This window comes from Nomia melanderi, chromosome 8, assembly GCF_051020985.1.
Source record: "Nomia melanderi isolate GNS246 chromosome 8, iyNomMela1, whole genome shotgun sequence".
Classification (NCBI taxonomy): Eukaryota; Metazoa; Arthropoda; class Insecta; order Hymenoptera; family Halictidae; genus Nomia; species Nomia melanderi.
In genome coordinates, this window is record NC_135006.1 from 3,968,937 (window position 1) to 3,985,640 (window position 16,704).

General features: G+C 38.2%; 1 protein-coding gene across 3 annotated transcripts in view; it reads right to left on the reverse strand.

Moving 5' to 3' along the window:
• LOC116426601 (protein turtle homolog B) overlaps nucleotides 1-16,704 on the reverse strand; it is a 494,638-nt gene that overhangs the window by 57,515 nt on the left and 420,419 nt on the right. For all 3 annotated transcript variants that reach the window (XM_076369765.1, XM_076369764.1, XM_031975758.2), the window contains exons 8-10: nucleotides 16,520-16,664; nucleotides 10,175-10,305; nucleotides 4,766-4,925 (exon numbers count right to left, since the gene is read on the reverse strand). In XM_076369765.1, coding sequence (XP_076225880.1) covers nucleotides 4,766-4,925; nucleotides 10,175-10,305; nucleotides 16,520-16,664 — 436 coding nt within the window. The remainder of the gene's footprint in view (nucleotides 1-4,765; nucleotides 4,926-10,174; nucleotides 10,306-16,519; nucleotides 16,665-16,704) is intronic.

A 16,704-nucleotide genomic window follows, 5' to 3' on the forward strand; every position in this document is an offset into this window, starting at 1 on the left:
ATTTAAGTGAAATTTTCCTTTTGCAAATAGTCATCAGTAACAACAGCCACATACAATAGTAATGGTATCGAAAGATGACACCATGATAACACAACTACTGCATTCAACGTAATGTTAGATATCATTCTTCCACCCGAAAAACTTGTTGTCACTTACAACCTTGTCTATTGTTGAAATTAAAGCATTGACCATGCTTATACCGTTTTTTGGAAAACCCTACATCCTTGCAGTAATTGGTTAATTAGGGTCTGGGGCCTGCGAGTACTCCAGGTGTAGACGCATGTACTGTCGTGGCAGTTTTTTCCTTAGTTCTAACAGTGTTAGTTCTTCATCGTTTAACATCTCTTTATAAATATAACTATTACTCTGACATACTCTACGCGTGTATTATTTTATTTCACATAACCCCCTTAACATCTATAAATACTCATCAATTCGGTTTCAATATTTCGTCACGAGCCTGACGCGATAACGTGAAGCGAGGGGTCAGCCCCGTAAACATGGCTGCCGGGGGCGATGGGTACAAGACACGGGTCGGCCGCTGTCGGCATTGAATTCTGGCATGTGTCAGACGGTAGCTGCCGTACGCGTCGATGTTCCGCAGTCGCAGCCAGCGTGCACGGCCCGGCCAACCAGCCACGCGGCCCAGCAGCGGATTAGCGGCGGCAGTTTACGGCCGTTAAGACCATTACACACCGATCTGCCGTGGTCGGTAATATGGACGCGGCAGGCGAGACCGACTGTCAGGCCGATCGTAAGTTACAACGGGACTTGAGACACGGGATTACGCTTGTAACGCCTACAAACGGCGTTTACCGACGCCGTGAGATCATCGTCGAAACGGCGAACCGGTCGTTTGCAGATCGATCGTGAGGATTCGCCAAGGATTATGGATTTAACGCTAAAACTACCACATACGACGAAATAACCCATTCCTGATAAGAACTTGAAGAAAGAATAAGAACTCTTTGCAATTATTGAAAAGATAACAGACGATTCTCTGAGAAACAACTGCTCATTGGTCAAATCGAGTAACTCTATTTTTTGAATATTTTATCGTTAAAATGCTTCATTGGCTCTTGACTTTTGATATTTAAAATAAATTCCCTTGTTACTGAGTGTGATACCATGAAATGGTATTGCGAAACTTGCAGTAATAATAAAAACTACTTCGAAGTTATATTATTTTATACATTTTACGTATTCTTTAGATTAAAGATACACCTGTAATAACGAAGTGAAATACCTTCTACATATAATGATTATTTAGTTTTCTATTTAAAGGAAAATTTTAAAGATCAATTTTCTCTGTCTTTTTTTTGTAGAGTTAACTGATTTGATCAATGAGTAGTTCAATTAAAGAAATTGTTTTAGGAATACGCAAACTGAATTCTAATTCAATAGAAATCTCAATAGATACACTAGCGGAGTTTCTGTAGAACAATTCGCGAATGTTAATTTGGCTGTACGGTAGGTTTAGTGTTAAGAGTGTATTCTCGTGTAACGGGACTTATTTTACAACTAAATGTTCTTCAGGGATTTCTTCTTAGAGAATTTTTAATTATATCAAAATCACGTTTCTTCATATATATGAGGAGGTATTTTTAAATTCTAAAGATAAATTGCTTTTATCTTCTATTATCTTTTTCTTATAATTATCTTCTTGTTTATTAGCTTTTAATACTTAATTCATTTTTTTCATAGTTTTTGTTAAATAATTTGAAAAATTTACGTTGTTCTACAGGATTTTAAAGATTTCATGTCTTCTATTTTATCATACGAATTCTTATGAATAACTTTGATTTAAATAGTGGAATGTAATTGTCGTGAATGCGATACGATAAACGCGCGATGGTCTTATATTTTAAGCCGCGTGTAACACGAACGGGAGTAAATACTGAATTATTTGCTCTGCGGGGACAATGTAATTGGTTAATTCGAATTTGTCCGAAATCTCCACCATCATCTCCATAAAATCAGGGTAACGCGAGGAAAATTTGAACGAACGTCCCCCGACTCGCTTCTTGGAATTCGTTCTTGAACGGGCCACCGTGGAATTCACCGGAGAACCGGGTTCTCTCATGTCGGAGAATTTGGGATTGGAGTGCTGTAAATTGAAAGCGAAATCGGCAGTCGGACTGGAACGCGCACCACTATTTGGTCTTCGAGTGGATTTGATGAAATCTGAGTCAGTGTAGCTGATACCGGAGAAAATTTCACGTAATTCTCCAGCTGAAGTTTGTTCCGGGGCGAATCTTGATAAGCTTAATTCCGCTAATCTCGGATAATTATTTGAACGCGGATGTTTACACGGATTCTCAATCCCAGCCATTGATTTGCGCAAAAGAAGATTGAATACAATTCCGTTTTTTTTCATTAAATGTAATTGAAATTTTTATTTTACATTTTTATATCGTAATATTTTCCACGCATTTCGCTTAATCTTTTTAAAGAGGAAGAAGTTTAATAAGCATTCATTTTAATTAAAAAAATGCATAAATATTTTAATGTAATCTACTCACAGGAAAATGAAATATTCAATGTAATAATTATTTCTTCGTCTGCTCCCATAAATCCTGTGACCAAACTCATTAAAATCATCGATTGAATTTGAAAAATATTATCTACCTATCAAAAGATCAATGCAATTCGAGTCCTCTGATTAAATATTTCACAAACCAAACACACTTATTCTTCAAACGAATTCGTGCCTGTCCTTTTTCACGTATTGAAACCGAAATTACGAACGTGAAAACGATATTTCTTCGTATCGCGAGTTCCTCGTCCTTTCGTTCCTCGAATACCCGGAAAGTAGGAGATTGCCAAGGATTTCGGACGCAAAGTTTGCATTATCCGCGAAGGATATTGCATCGTGTTACAGGTATAGTGATAGACGGGCGCCAGATTTTGCTCGCGTTCGCTGCTGAACATTTCATTATGTGGTAAAAGCAAGTTATTAGAAGTCGGCTTTCTTGGGCCGCTTTCAGCGGCCGCAACGAATCCTTCCCCGAAGGTTATCTCCGCCTCGCAATTCGGTTTACCTGTGTGCGCGGACAGGTATAAGTACTTGGCGCTAGAGGTGTTAACAATTTCTGGTTGGTTGCGGAAACACGAAAGAATTTCACTTTTCAAATGTATCCGCGGCGGAATGAAAGAAGCTGCATCGCGGCCGCTTTGAAACCAGCCGCGTTCCTTAAAGACTTGTTCCTTGTCCGATTTTATTACATTCAATTGTATTCGTTAGTCTGAATGACTTGCGCGATATCGTACTACAGTAGTGTTCGACTACAATTTTTTAATTTCTAGGCCCAACATTAAAATTCTTATGAGCAGGGTAGCGTTCTTCTTTCAGGGATTGACTCGAGCATAGTTTGACAAAGTCGGGGAATGGGTATAATGAGCAGAAGCAAGATAGATACAGTATGTGGAGCATCGACGGTCGAGACCCAACACTTTAAAGCGATGCCACGAACGTGAAACATGAACGTGCAATAAAGAAAATATCAATTTGATTAATTTTAATTTTACCTGGTCAAACGTAATGCCAATTGGTTGTTGGAACTGTTGTGATTAAATTGAGAACAAATACGATGTAAAACGAATTAGTTTTACCGACTTAATGTAATTAACAGGAAATTACTAGTATCCGGTTTTTTTAATTCGCAATTATGGTTATTTTAATTTTGTGAAATATTCGAAATGATTTTAAAAATAAATAAATTGTTATAATTTCTATAACGATTACACATTAATTATATAAAACAGGCAGTAGTTCTTGTGTTAAATAATTTGATAACATATTATTGGGTCATCATATAAATAATGTGGTTTTTTATATTTCTTTTATTCTTAAAATGACAGACAAAATTCGTTTTAAAGTAATTTAAATGTATAGATAGACAATTTATAGATGATGAAGGAGAATATGTTTTCGATTAAAAACAGTTTTGTTTATATTTATATCTAAAAATAAAAGAAATATAAAAAATCGCATTATTTATGGGATGACCCAATAATTAACGAAATTAAATTCCAAATCGAAAGGTAAGAATGAAACTACTGAAACTGAAATTTTTATCATTGCACGATACCTGTTTACGTTCGCGGCGCTCTATTGAAGTATATTTGTTTTATCTTTATTCATTGTATTAATTTATTTTCCTTGCTGCTGAGATTAGGTTACATGATTAGATAAGATTTCAATGATTAACACTAGAATTATTAAAAATTTTAACAACAGATATTTTCGATTTTCTTCGTATAATATTCATTATAGTGTTCACGTGAAATCATTTCTTTTACATTCGTTTCAGATATTTCATACATTTAAGGTATCAATGATTGCAATACAAATGTACTAAGAAATATCACTTTGATAACGAGAATGTATAATGTATAAATGTAGTTAAAAAGATACAAATACCTGCGAACAAAATTTTAACGATTCCACACTCCGCAAGGTTTCCATGTGAATTTACATTTTTATAATCAAAGTAAAATGGAATTTCCTTTCTCGTGTAATATAATAATCTTTACGGATTAACGTTGGAGAAGGATAAAATTCTATGGAAGTTTCTATAATGGTTTCTTTTGTAAAACCTTTGTGGAATGCCTGAATTATTCGTTTGCTTTGGCAGTTTCCTTTGAAAGTTATTCTCATTAATACATTTCTGAGCTTCAACGGAAAAGTGATCGTAACGTGTGTATCAATTTTCCGCAACGCCGGTTACCAACAGATTTAGGAACAAACAACAATTGTACTCACATTTGATGTCCAGATTTAGAGGATTGCTCTCTCCGTCGCCTTCCTGATTGCTGCCAATGCAAGTGTAGATACCAGCTCTGCCGCGAGTCACGCTTTGTAGCACCAGGCTTTGGTTGCTGATTATTGTGCCGGTCGCTGGATTATGATACAATGGATTTCCCTGTGAATGCATCAAAATATATTCTCATTGCTGGGCAAATATCGCATCATTAATAAACGACGAGGACGATGGTGTAGAAACGTTGACCTTTCATCGCATCGAATAAAGAAATACCTTACAACGATGAATTCCATTTAATAACCACCACAAACATTCAAATGTATAAATATCCTCCATTATTTATGTAGGGAGCGATTCAATTATAACAGGGAAATGATAAGTTACGAGGGCAATGCATCCGGAAGACCGTGGCCTTTCTAACAGCACCCTAGAAAAAGAAGTGCCGATGAACGCTAAAGGGATAGTGCCATCGACAGTATGTGAACAAACGAGATCCGACTATTTCTATTGTTTGCATTTAAAATTAATAAGACAATAATACTGAGTTCGTTAGCCTATGGTGACAGGTTCGTAACTTAAATTACGGTCACGACGTAAAAGGATGAGAGAGAGAGAGAGAGAGAGAGAGAGAGAGAGAGAGAGAGAGAGAGAGAGAGAGAGAGAGAGAGAGAGAGAGAGAGAGAGAGAGAGAGGGGGAACCAAAATGCGAGGAAGTATATAATAGGCCGATAGTATCCACCGAAGAGATTTTCGTGACTTTTGTGCGAAAGTAGCGAATAGTAATGAGAATCAACAGAGAGTTAAAGCTAGCGAAATTAAAACTAATTATATCTTCGAAATAAAATTGTATTATATTTTGCTACTAATTACCATCCTTCACTTGGCTCTGCCCTGGCTCTACATTTATTATTATTTGTCTCCAAGAAAAGCAGCACTTTCGTACGATTTTGCTTTTATCGACAAGGAACATTAAACGTTCACAATATTCCCCGCTTTTCTTCGCGCGAACGAAATTCCCATCGAAATAACCGGAAACAGGAAATATTGAAAATACCTGTCCAAAAATATCTTAATATCATAGATTTAACGCGACACCGGAGAAGACAGTCGCGCGACCATTTTTCCCTGGGAGCGACCAAGAAAAGGGAAAAGCGGAGAAACGGAAAGAAAAAAGGCGGATGAAAGGTTGCCGACAGTTTTTCAATTTCTCAACGCTGCTCCGACGCGACAATGTCCTCCGTTTTCTTCTTTTTCGAGTTGTCGGGAAGCTCCTCTGAATTTCCGCGAAACACACTCACGCGGAGCGGGGATTCCCTCGCCAACCCCCGATCCCTCTTTCTTCTCGTCTCTGTCGAATCAAAGATTCGCGTCCCAGACGTTTCCGAGACTACAATGACATTATGATCCGAGGCGCGAGAAGAAATATTTATGAAACTCGAGCGATATACCGGCACAAAGGGACAACGGTGCGGCGTCCGCATTCGTTTAAAATAAATCCTACCCCAGCCCCGGAGGATCGTAATCGCTTCACGTGAAATTATATTCCTTTAAAGTCCTCCACCAGGGACGCAAGATATCGGACAATTTTTACAACCGTTCGCGTGTTTTTGGCTTCGATTAAATTTCATTGAACATCAGACGCGAGGGAGACAGAATTAGATCACAAATACTCGAGCGATTTACCAGATTTGTAATCTACATATGTTTTTCGAGGAACAGCTGGAAAACCAGGAGCAAATTGCATTTCGTAAGATTAGATGTATTTTACGTCGTAAAGTTTATTTGTTTGTTTGCAAATAATTCAATTAAAAAAGTCTGGGCTTAACACTAGATTTACGGAACCCTTTAATTGGACAGATATTGAATATATTAACCCTTTGCGGGCGGGGCAGTTTTGAGTAAACCGTATCGTGGGGCCGAGCCGCTACCGCGATAGTCATTTAAAACTATCAGCGCATACTTCTGCTTAAAAGCGATTTTCATTCATAGTGCTCCAAGATGTCAAATTATAGACATATGTAGATATGTACATGCACAGATTTTTCAGAAGATAAATAAAATATTGGTACTATCAGTTGTGTGGTATTAATGGTATTTTAAATATGTTTTATTTTTAAAAAACACAGGAATAGATAATTGAATAAAATACAAATAAATAGAAACGATATAACTTGCAGTGTACAGGTCTTTTCTCTTCTCAAGTTAAAGCAACTCTCTCAAAATCTCTCACCATCCGCACTTAAAAACCATTCTCCCCCACAAGCATTCTTCTTACTCACACTTCCAACAAATTCTCAAACACACCCCACTCTCACCACCACGCACTCATCATCCTCGCTTACGCATCCTTTGGAAAAAACCCACCAACCCTGGGGCCTGGTCTCCATGAGTCCCTTTTCTCTTCTATGACCCTTAGAACACTCGCTGTCCCACTGTCTTAAACATACGATACTACAGTTGTTTTCGCCGAACGCATATATGCGGTGGTAGTCCGCAAAGGGTTAAATATTATTTCATGACAATTTAAGACGATTTTGATTGATACAATTATACGAAGTCCCATTATAATTATTTATCCTTGACACACTAATTTCCGCGATTTATATTGACAAGCACGTAATCTCCCAGGAACGATAGAATAAAGTGTAAAATAAAGTCTGTAAATCTAGTGTTAAATAAATGAATATGACTGTTAATACTCTATGAAATGTACTATGCTTAAAGATTAGATTTACGGACATTTATTACGCGGTTTATTCTATTGTTTTTAAGGAAATTAATATTCGTTCATTTATAGTTTGGAAATTAGAGGTTTAACAGTGGACAGTTAGGATACATATTTGCGTATCTGTATCAATCAAAATTAATCCAAATATTTATCAAATAATGTTTATGAAAATCAATATGTCTGAAATTGGCTCGTTCTGTAAATATAGTGTTAATATCGTGTTGTATCGGTTGCTGCGGAACGGATGTCCTGAGGAGGGTACTGTTTAATCTTAGAATCCTTCCTTGTCAGATAAAATAAAAGACGGCCAGCATTCGAGTTTCTCTTCGTTCAGATTTTTTTACAATTTTGTCTATGACGAAACATTATGTGCGAAAGAGAACGCAGTAGGTTACTCTATTAACCTTGGTTGAATTGTTTATTTCGTTGTTTGTGGTTTACGTGTCCGCGCGCGTTGCGAACGTTACACGACATCCGTTGGATAATTATGTCTGAATTGTGGATGCCGTGCACTTCCGCCGCACATGAATTTGTAAAATACAGAGAAATGAAATTTGCGGATAAGTGAAACTGTTTGTTCAGTTTCCAGCCTCCTGGGGTAATGTGCAATCAGTATAATTTGACATTATTTCGTGAAAAGCGAATTTCCGTTGCCTCTTAGGAATACAGCTTTGAGATATTCAGAATTTTTGCAATTCGGCATAAAAAATGTATGCTATTATATGATTATAAATTAATTGTATGATATAATTTTGTATGTTATTATAGGGAAAACAGCGATACGGTAAGCGAACTAAATTTAACTCGCTAACTTTGCTTGTTTCCGTTGCATTCAGACAAATTAATAAATCTGAATCTACAATCTGATACAGAATTCCTTACCTATTTGATTAAGAATGGCAGTAACAGTAAGATAATATAGAAATTCCGAATTTCTTTCATTTAAATACAGTATCCATAGACGAGAAACTGGATGCGCCAAATATTTGACAATAAATTGACTCACAGTGATACGTCAGCATCAAACAGATTAATAGTGAGTACTGGATTCATCCGACCATCTGCACAACTAATCATTACTACCTCATCGTTCATTACTACCGAACTACCCAACTGATGTTCAATAAACCAGAACTAGATGAAATTTGCAGGAAAACATTTCAACCACTACTTAAAATTTCAAATGTCAGCTTCAATATATTAAATGCAGAATGCTAAATGTTGACAAATGAAATCTTTTAATTTTAATCTTCCGAAGCACCATATCAATGTTTACCGAGAAATACAGCACTCGAAGCAGACATTTCAAATTCAATATTAATATAACTCCTTTCATAGTAAAAATAAAATTATAAAATTATAAAATTATAAAATTATAAAATTATAAAATTATAAAATTATAAATAACTATAACAACTATTTACACAGCTGTAAATAATCACAATACCTACAACTATAAATAAGTACAACACAGCTATAATTAAACAATAACTCACTACTTCAAATAATATACCTCAAAGCATCAAAACCAATCGTAAGATCTCCCCAACAGTTCTCTGCTTCAGTTCCGAAAGACGCACTTGTAGGGAGTCACTACCGTACTTTGCTACCCTTATTTATACCACTCATGGAAGCGACGCGAGCCAGTTTGAAAATCACTCATTAAGGTTGATGTCGCTGATAAGCCCGTTCTCTTGCCGCATTCCTTTTGAGCGTTGCGTCGTGCTGTGGCACGCGAAAGTTTAAGCGTTCGTCGTGACTCCTTCGCTTAGGGTTACGTCAACAGTTTCGAAATTCGCCGATAAATTTCTTATTGACGGTAACCGGCAGCTATTAGTTCAAAGAACGCTTACGCGCCAGTTCCCGGTCGGCTCGGTATCAGCATGTAAATTTTAAACGGAAAGTTCGCGTCACAGGTGCGCTGCGCCCGTCTCCCCTTATCTCGTCTCCCGATTAAGCTTCAGCGCGGGACGACCCGACTCGACCCGATCCAACTCAACTCGACCCGAGCCGGCCCAGCTCTACCTGGCTCTAAATTATCGATTCCGGAACTGCGTCGCAGATTCGTTAGCCCGGCCCGTGGCGAACATTTCCATCCCCATATCGCCTGCTACCCACCTCACCCTTTGGTCCGTTCCGGGTATATACACGTATCTCTTCGACATGTACAGAGTGATCCAATCAGAACTACCGTAGAAAATAAGATTGTGATTCAAAAAATTAAATTGCACGTCAATTTGATAAGAATATATTTTATACGAAATTAATTGTGTCCGAGAGATATCGTAGATTTGATTTTCATACTCCTGTATTTTCTGAGGTGTCAAAGAAATTTTCAATTAGCTCACTTAGCTTCGAATTATTTCGGGACTGTATGTTTCTTCTAATAAACGAACCGATCTAAATGTATCAGTCGTTGGAAAGGAAAATTAGAGAAATTATATTCTTAATTTAAATTTCTTCTCATTTTGATGTTATTAAAATGAATGTTTTAGAACTACTAGTTTATAACTAGTAACTAATTAATTTCTAATACTACAGACGGGTTTAGTAATACTGAATAAGTCTATTTGACAAATATTCTACGTGCCAAAACGAAAATCGAATATTTGTCATTTGCAACGATTTTCGCAAAGGGTTAAGATATGTATTGACAGATACACGTGCGACATGTACTCACGTTGTGCCGCCAGGAAACTTTGTAAACCCATGGATTCGACTTGATGTTGCACTCGAAGTAGACATCGATGCCCTCGCGGATTGCGCTCAGGTTCAAATTGCTGCCAAGCTCGAGTGTAACCACCGGCTGGTCTGAAAGTTCAACGGTTAGGTTAACAGGGTGGTCGTAAGAAATTTGCTCGCGATGTTTTGCCGTGGCTCGTTCGGGCCCACGCGACGACGATGACGACCACAGTCCGCGCCAACGCGCAGCAAGAAAGCGGAGAGTTATCGCGCGTAGAACGCCGGCTAGCTGTTATGCGGAAGTGATTTGTGCGAAGGGCGGAATTTCGGTGGATGCCGGGGGATGCGTGTTTCGAAGCGATTTTGCGCATTTCGGGGAGTGGGTTTCAGATAGCCGGTGGTGATTGATGTTTTAGCTTGAGATCAGGGGTAAGTGATTCTTGATAGGCGTATTACGGAGATTGATACGCGTACAGGGAACTATTAAGAGGAAAATGTGATATGGGTGTTCTATAACAAGAGAGTCCTTACAATTTTATATGAGAATGAACTATTAGGTCTATGCATATGAAACGCTGGATTTTGCGGAAGAAAGGAAACCTTATTTGATAATTTAAAAGATGTTTGTTTAATCAAAATATGCTTTATTGGATTCGATACACTTCTGCTAACGTGTTTTTAATGAATATAATATTAGAATAAATTCTAAAGACTTCGTTATAAACTACTGTTTTAGGTTTACCACACGGTGCACTTCACAAAGAAACATCACGAACTTGAATGCTTCATAACTTTTGAACCAATAGTCACTTCAAAAAAGTTTAAAGTTTTGAGTGTACAGAACAATGGCTTCAACAAATTATATCAAGATCAAGCTGATACGAAGGTTATTCTATTTGTAAATGTGTACGAAAGCTCTCCATTCTCGGACATATTTTTGCGAATATCTAGAAAACTAAGATCGAGCGGCGATAACATGTATAGGAAAAAGTTGTTCAGAATGATGACTTTGGCTACTTATTTCAAGGTCATCCAAATCGGTGAAAAATCCGTGTTACAAATAATTATCAAAGGACTATTTCGGAATTTTTAATAATTTGAAAAATCCGCGGAATTGAAAGTAAACAAATGTGAATGAAAACAATGCTGTATTCTTTTTATAAGAATTCAATTGAAAATAAAATAGAAGTAAGTAAATAGATTTATTAGTATAAAAGAAATAGGTTCATTAATACTTGTTTAATCGTGTTTGTTAAATGTTATAAAACACTACTGCAAAGAAAAAGAAAATAATTCTCCTTACTCGGCTGTAAATAAATGTCCAGTAATTTCCTAGCCAGCGCTTGTTTCGCGAACGTAGCAATAAGGGCGCAGTGTACACGATGAATCCAAGCGATTATATGTTTATAGAATAAACATCGTTCATGTAGTAAATAGCTGTGCCCCGATCCAGCGTTTTCAGCACAAACAAATTAAATTCCCACTTCCGCTGCCGAAACAATACTGCCAGCGCCGGCAACAACAAAATCAATTTTCCCCGGTTAATCCTCCTTGGCCAGTTCCCTTCGGCAATCTGCCTGGTATCAGAAAGCTAAACCGAGCTAGACCCAACGCTACCTGCTTAATCACACCGTGCCTAACCCTCTTCACACATTTCCATAGACACGTTCGCTTGAGAACACGTGTATGGTACCATGAACCTATAGAAAATATATAATCAAAGTTATTCCAGAAAAATGTCCATAAACCAGAATGACGAATCGAATAAATCAAACAGAAAGTGTTAGCTTAGCCTGCATTTCTCAAGTTTTAGTTTTCCAACATATCACTATGTCCAAACTGTAAACCTCAAAAGTCAAAAAGCAACGCGTCTTTAGAGACTTTATACAAATTTTTAAATCCTACATAATACGTTACAAAGGTAACAATATTTTAATATTAACATATAATATTATTACAACTATAAATAGTTAGCAACTATGAACCACGATTTCAATGAAAAAATCACCCGTCTCGCAACAATTAATTACATGAAAAGAATATTACGTTACAGAAGATTACCTAAAAAAATAGTGACTCATAATAATCCACAGGTGAATAGACCTTTTCCTAATCAACATTCCCAAATTCTTTACAAACTCCACGAACCTCAATCTCCCTTACAAAAATCAAAATTCACACAAAAGAATCCATTCGCCAAAGGTAATCGTCGTAGATAGGCATCCTGAATCACTGAAACATTATTTCAAAGGCAAAGGGAAGGTTACATCCGCCCGTCAGATACACAATTTCCCTCAGCGTCCGCGAGCAGAATACACTCATAAATCCCGTGACACCCAGCCCACGCGGAATCCATATAGCGAACCCGGTGTTACGCGGACTACCCTCCTTCCTGCCACGTTCGCCGGAGATTAACGCCGTGATCTCACTGTCCAATATAAAAACTTTCTCCCCTGAGCGGCTAGAAGAGAAAGGAGAAAGTGGATAGTCGAGCGAACGATCGGGAAACAAGAAAAAGAGGAGACGCGCGGAATACCGGAGATCAGCTTCACCGAAATTAATGGTACACGCCGATCCGCGGCTAAAGATTCTCTCGTTTCCCCCTTTTCCGTTCGTCCACTCGTCTCTCTCTCCCCCCACCCCTTTCGTTTTTCTTTTCTTTCTGTCTTCCGCGCCCATTTACATCGCCCTCTCTCCCGGCTCCAACAGTTCCAATCGGCCAGTCGCGCTCGTTTTTTTTCACAAGCGACTCGCGTTACCCTGGAAGCACGATTCCGTACCCTTCAGTGACTCTTTTTCCCTTTTCTCTTTTCATCCCTCGCCTATTTTCCTCTGCGCGCAGCTTCGTCTCGCTTTACCTTTCTACTATTCCTTCCTTTTTTTTCCATTAGCCGCGTCGAGCGGTAATTTCAGGCGGAATGGCAGGAAGAGAGGAACGGAGAAGAGAAGAGGCACGGAGGGAAATAGGGAAAAATTTACTCGTTATTGCAGGCACGAATCTTGCGGCGGAATTATCGGATTTGTTCGGCGGACTCGTATTACCAGCAGCGTTCCGGGCTCGGAGAAATCATAAGCAAGACCCGGCTGGCGAACGTCGTGAATCGATATTGCGGCTGCTCTTTCGCGGCCCTTGTCTCTGTCTTTTTTTCGTTTATTTTTCGGTTTCTCTTTTTCCTTTTTGCCCTCGCTCCTCCGTCGATTTCCTCCACTCTCTCGCCCTGCTACGCTCGAGTCACGAATCCCACGCGTATTCGGTTTTTAGCGTGGCAAGCGATATCGAACAGTCGTCCCGGGGATTTCTCGCTAATAGCGAGAGCTCCGAGATCGAGCGTGACGACGATACGCGGCCTCAGCTCGAACCGGTGCGATGAAAAGTGGCTCGGCGCTTTATTCGTGATTTGAACCCCTTAACCCCTTGGCTAAGGCAGAATTTTGCGTCAGCGCGCGATGTCTGAGAAAACGTATGGGAAACCATCAAAACAATGGATTGAACTAAATTATACCGATATAAGATAATTACATTTGTTAAGACGTAATTGTTTAATTAGAATTCACTTACGTCTAATCTAAGCGAGCTTTGCTGCAATTATTGTCAAAAACGTTTTACAGGCGCCAACAATACACCGAAACAAAAGTTTTAAACGCGTCAAGTGCAACAGTAGCCAGGGGGTCAACCAGGTAATTGTGGTGACCTCTGTGAAAGATGTGCACTTCAATTCGCAGTATATATATCGTTTTTTATAATATTTTCTTTTGTTGGTTTCATTTCGTCTTGTTCTTCGAGTATTTTGAACATCTTGAAATTTACGAATATATTCTGATATTTACTAAAACTTCGACTTAAGTAGCAACTACTTTTAGGTAACTACCTTTTCCGCGTGACGAGTATACTCGTAGTAACACAAAATATTGCAATTTCTTCATTACGAGGATACTTGTTGATCACAGCTAGCTGGTTAATTGGCGAATTTTCTCGGTAAACTATATTATTCGCGAACCTCGAATCGTGTGTTAATCTTGTTCCGATTCTATTATGAACATGAAATTGTTGCTAATTTTTGGTGACAAAAGCTTTTCGTTGATAGAGAAAAACTAAACCACAGTTCTGAATTTAAAGAAATTAATAAGGTTTTGTTACTAAGAAATTGCTTAATTTGTACTAAGGAGTTACTAAGGAGGCTTCGAACTCATATTTTGTTATTTTATTTCGCTTTTCTTATTACTGCAGAACATTACGTTAACTGAACAGTCGAACAACGCAAAGACCGTAAAAAAAAAAGATAATAGTAGAATATTCAGATAGTAAGGGTACGTACCGAATCCCATACCCCGATTTTGATGAAACTCAGCGAAAGAGGGACCTCAGTAGAACATTCAACAAGCAATGTTTCCTTTTCAATAATCGAAAATATAGTTTCTAGAAGAAGTGTTTTCAACAAATTCCGAGTCACCGAGTCAGAAGTTCGATCATACGAAGAAGAGTGAAGAAGAAAACATTTGTTAAACAGCACACTGAACATTTGAATCTTTCGTTTTCGTCTCGTTCAATGCGAATATTGTTATTCCTCATTTTTTATTTTAATCTTCATCGAACACTTTTCTGAATCCGAACAGTGTGATTAGCAGTATCTTAGGAAAAAAAGAAATCGCGCGGAATAATGGCGGAATCTTGTATCAGCCGCGAGGGAGGTTTAACCCGGGATTTCAACAGGGTGCAGAAAGAAGTAATTAAAATTTTAATTAATCCAAATAAATCGACGGACGTAGAGGTGGCTGAAGAATGGACGGGCGTCGTACACGCGTTTCACATTAAGCCGGCCAGCGACGATGTGTTCGTCGCGGCGCGGGAACTTCGGGAACCTATTACAGACAGCGTGCCGGCCATGAAACAATCGCCTCGCAGATGAGCGAGGTTTCTATCGATTACGCGAATTAAATTACGTGCCGTGCCGCGATGTAATAAATCGCTCATCAGTCATATTTCATTTTTATTGAGCAGCCGGTCCCCGGCTTTTTTCGACAAACGCCGTGAGCCGCCGACAAGAACCGAAATTTCCCGGCCGCCGGAAGAAAGCAAACCGACCCAATTTTCTCTCACGGTTTTGCAAAACCAATCGTACACCGTAATCTTCTTGTGTCCGCCGCGGTCACTGACCGAAACTTCGGAATTAGTTTAGAATTTTGAACGTCGTATTGGAACTATCAAACTAGTTATAACGTGCATCGAATTCCTTGTGTCGCAATTATTGGTGTAAAAGTGACCTTGCGAGATGTTATCGCGAGACTTAATTTGCATACTTGCTGCGCGTTGTGTGATAATATGTGTGCGAAATCTGATTTCATTGTACTTTGGGTACTTCTAATGGAAATTATTAATCTAATATTGAAATGAATCCGAATAACTAGAAATAATTGTGCTAATGAGACAGTACGAGACTCTTCAAATTCATAGATAATTACATAAATTATAAACTGATGTAATTAAAAATTGTACTACTACTCTTTAAGTTTCACTCAGTGCTTGTTGTTTGATTTCATTTCCACTAAACGTTAAATCCAAATATAACTCATCACATTCCTTGTACCTTTCACATTACACACAATAATAGAGTATTTCTTATTTTAATAACTTCATTGTCACATTACAAGAACTGCAGTTCAGTGAAACAGAGGAAGAATGAGAAGAGAAACGATTACCATCCTTCAAAAATTCAACGATCATCGAGAGTTTATTTTATTTAAGTTTTCATTTTAATCCCTTGATGTACAATTTTCTTCGCAATTAAGTTCGCCTAACAAATTTTACTACCAATAATTAGGTAAACAAACAAATGTTCTATTCATTTTCTCGAAGGTAAAAATATTGACATTAGCAACATAATTTTCTACTTCTACCTGTGTATAATAAATAACATTGACTTTCATTAAATTATTCTAAAAATCTCGACTACCAGTCTTACTCGTCATGATGCGGTAAGGGGTTAATAATATTACTATTAAATTACAAAAACTGCAGTTCACTTAAAAAGAAAAAGAAGGAAAAGAGAAACAATTAGGATCCCACAAAAATTCTACGTGCGACCATCGAGAGTTTATTATATGTACGTTCTCATTTTAATTATATCATTATTGCATTACAAGAACTATAGTTCACTTAAACAGAAAATGAAAGGAAAGAGTAACGATTAGGACCCCATAGGAATTTTACGCGCGTCATTATCGGGAGTTTATTTTATTTACGTTTCCGAAGATTTCGCCTGCGCGTTGCAAGAGGAACGCAAGGGTCCCGTTACGGCCGGCAGCTTTACATTTATATGAAACTTCCTGTGGGTAGAACACTTACGGTGTATGTCGAGCTTCCATCCGTCCTCCAACTCGGAATCCAGGATATCCGGCACGCTGCCGTGGCAGGAGAGGAACTTCCCGGCGTCCTCGATACTCGGCACGAAGGTGAGAATACTGGTGGTGACGTTGTTGTCGGGGCTCATCTACGGTATAGCTTTCATGAATTTCAAACAGTTTACCGAA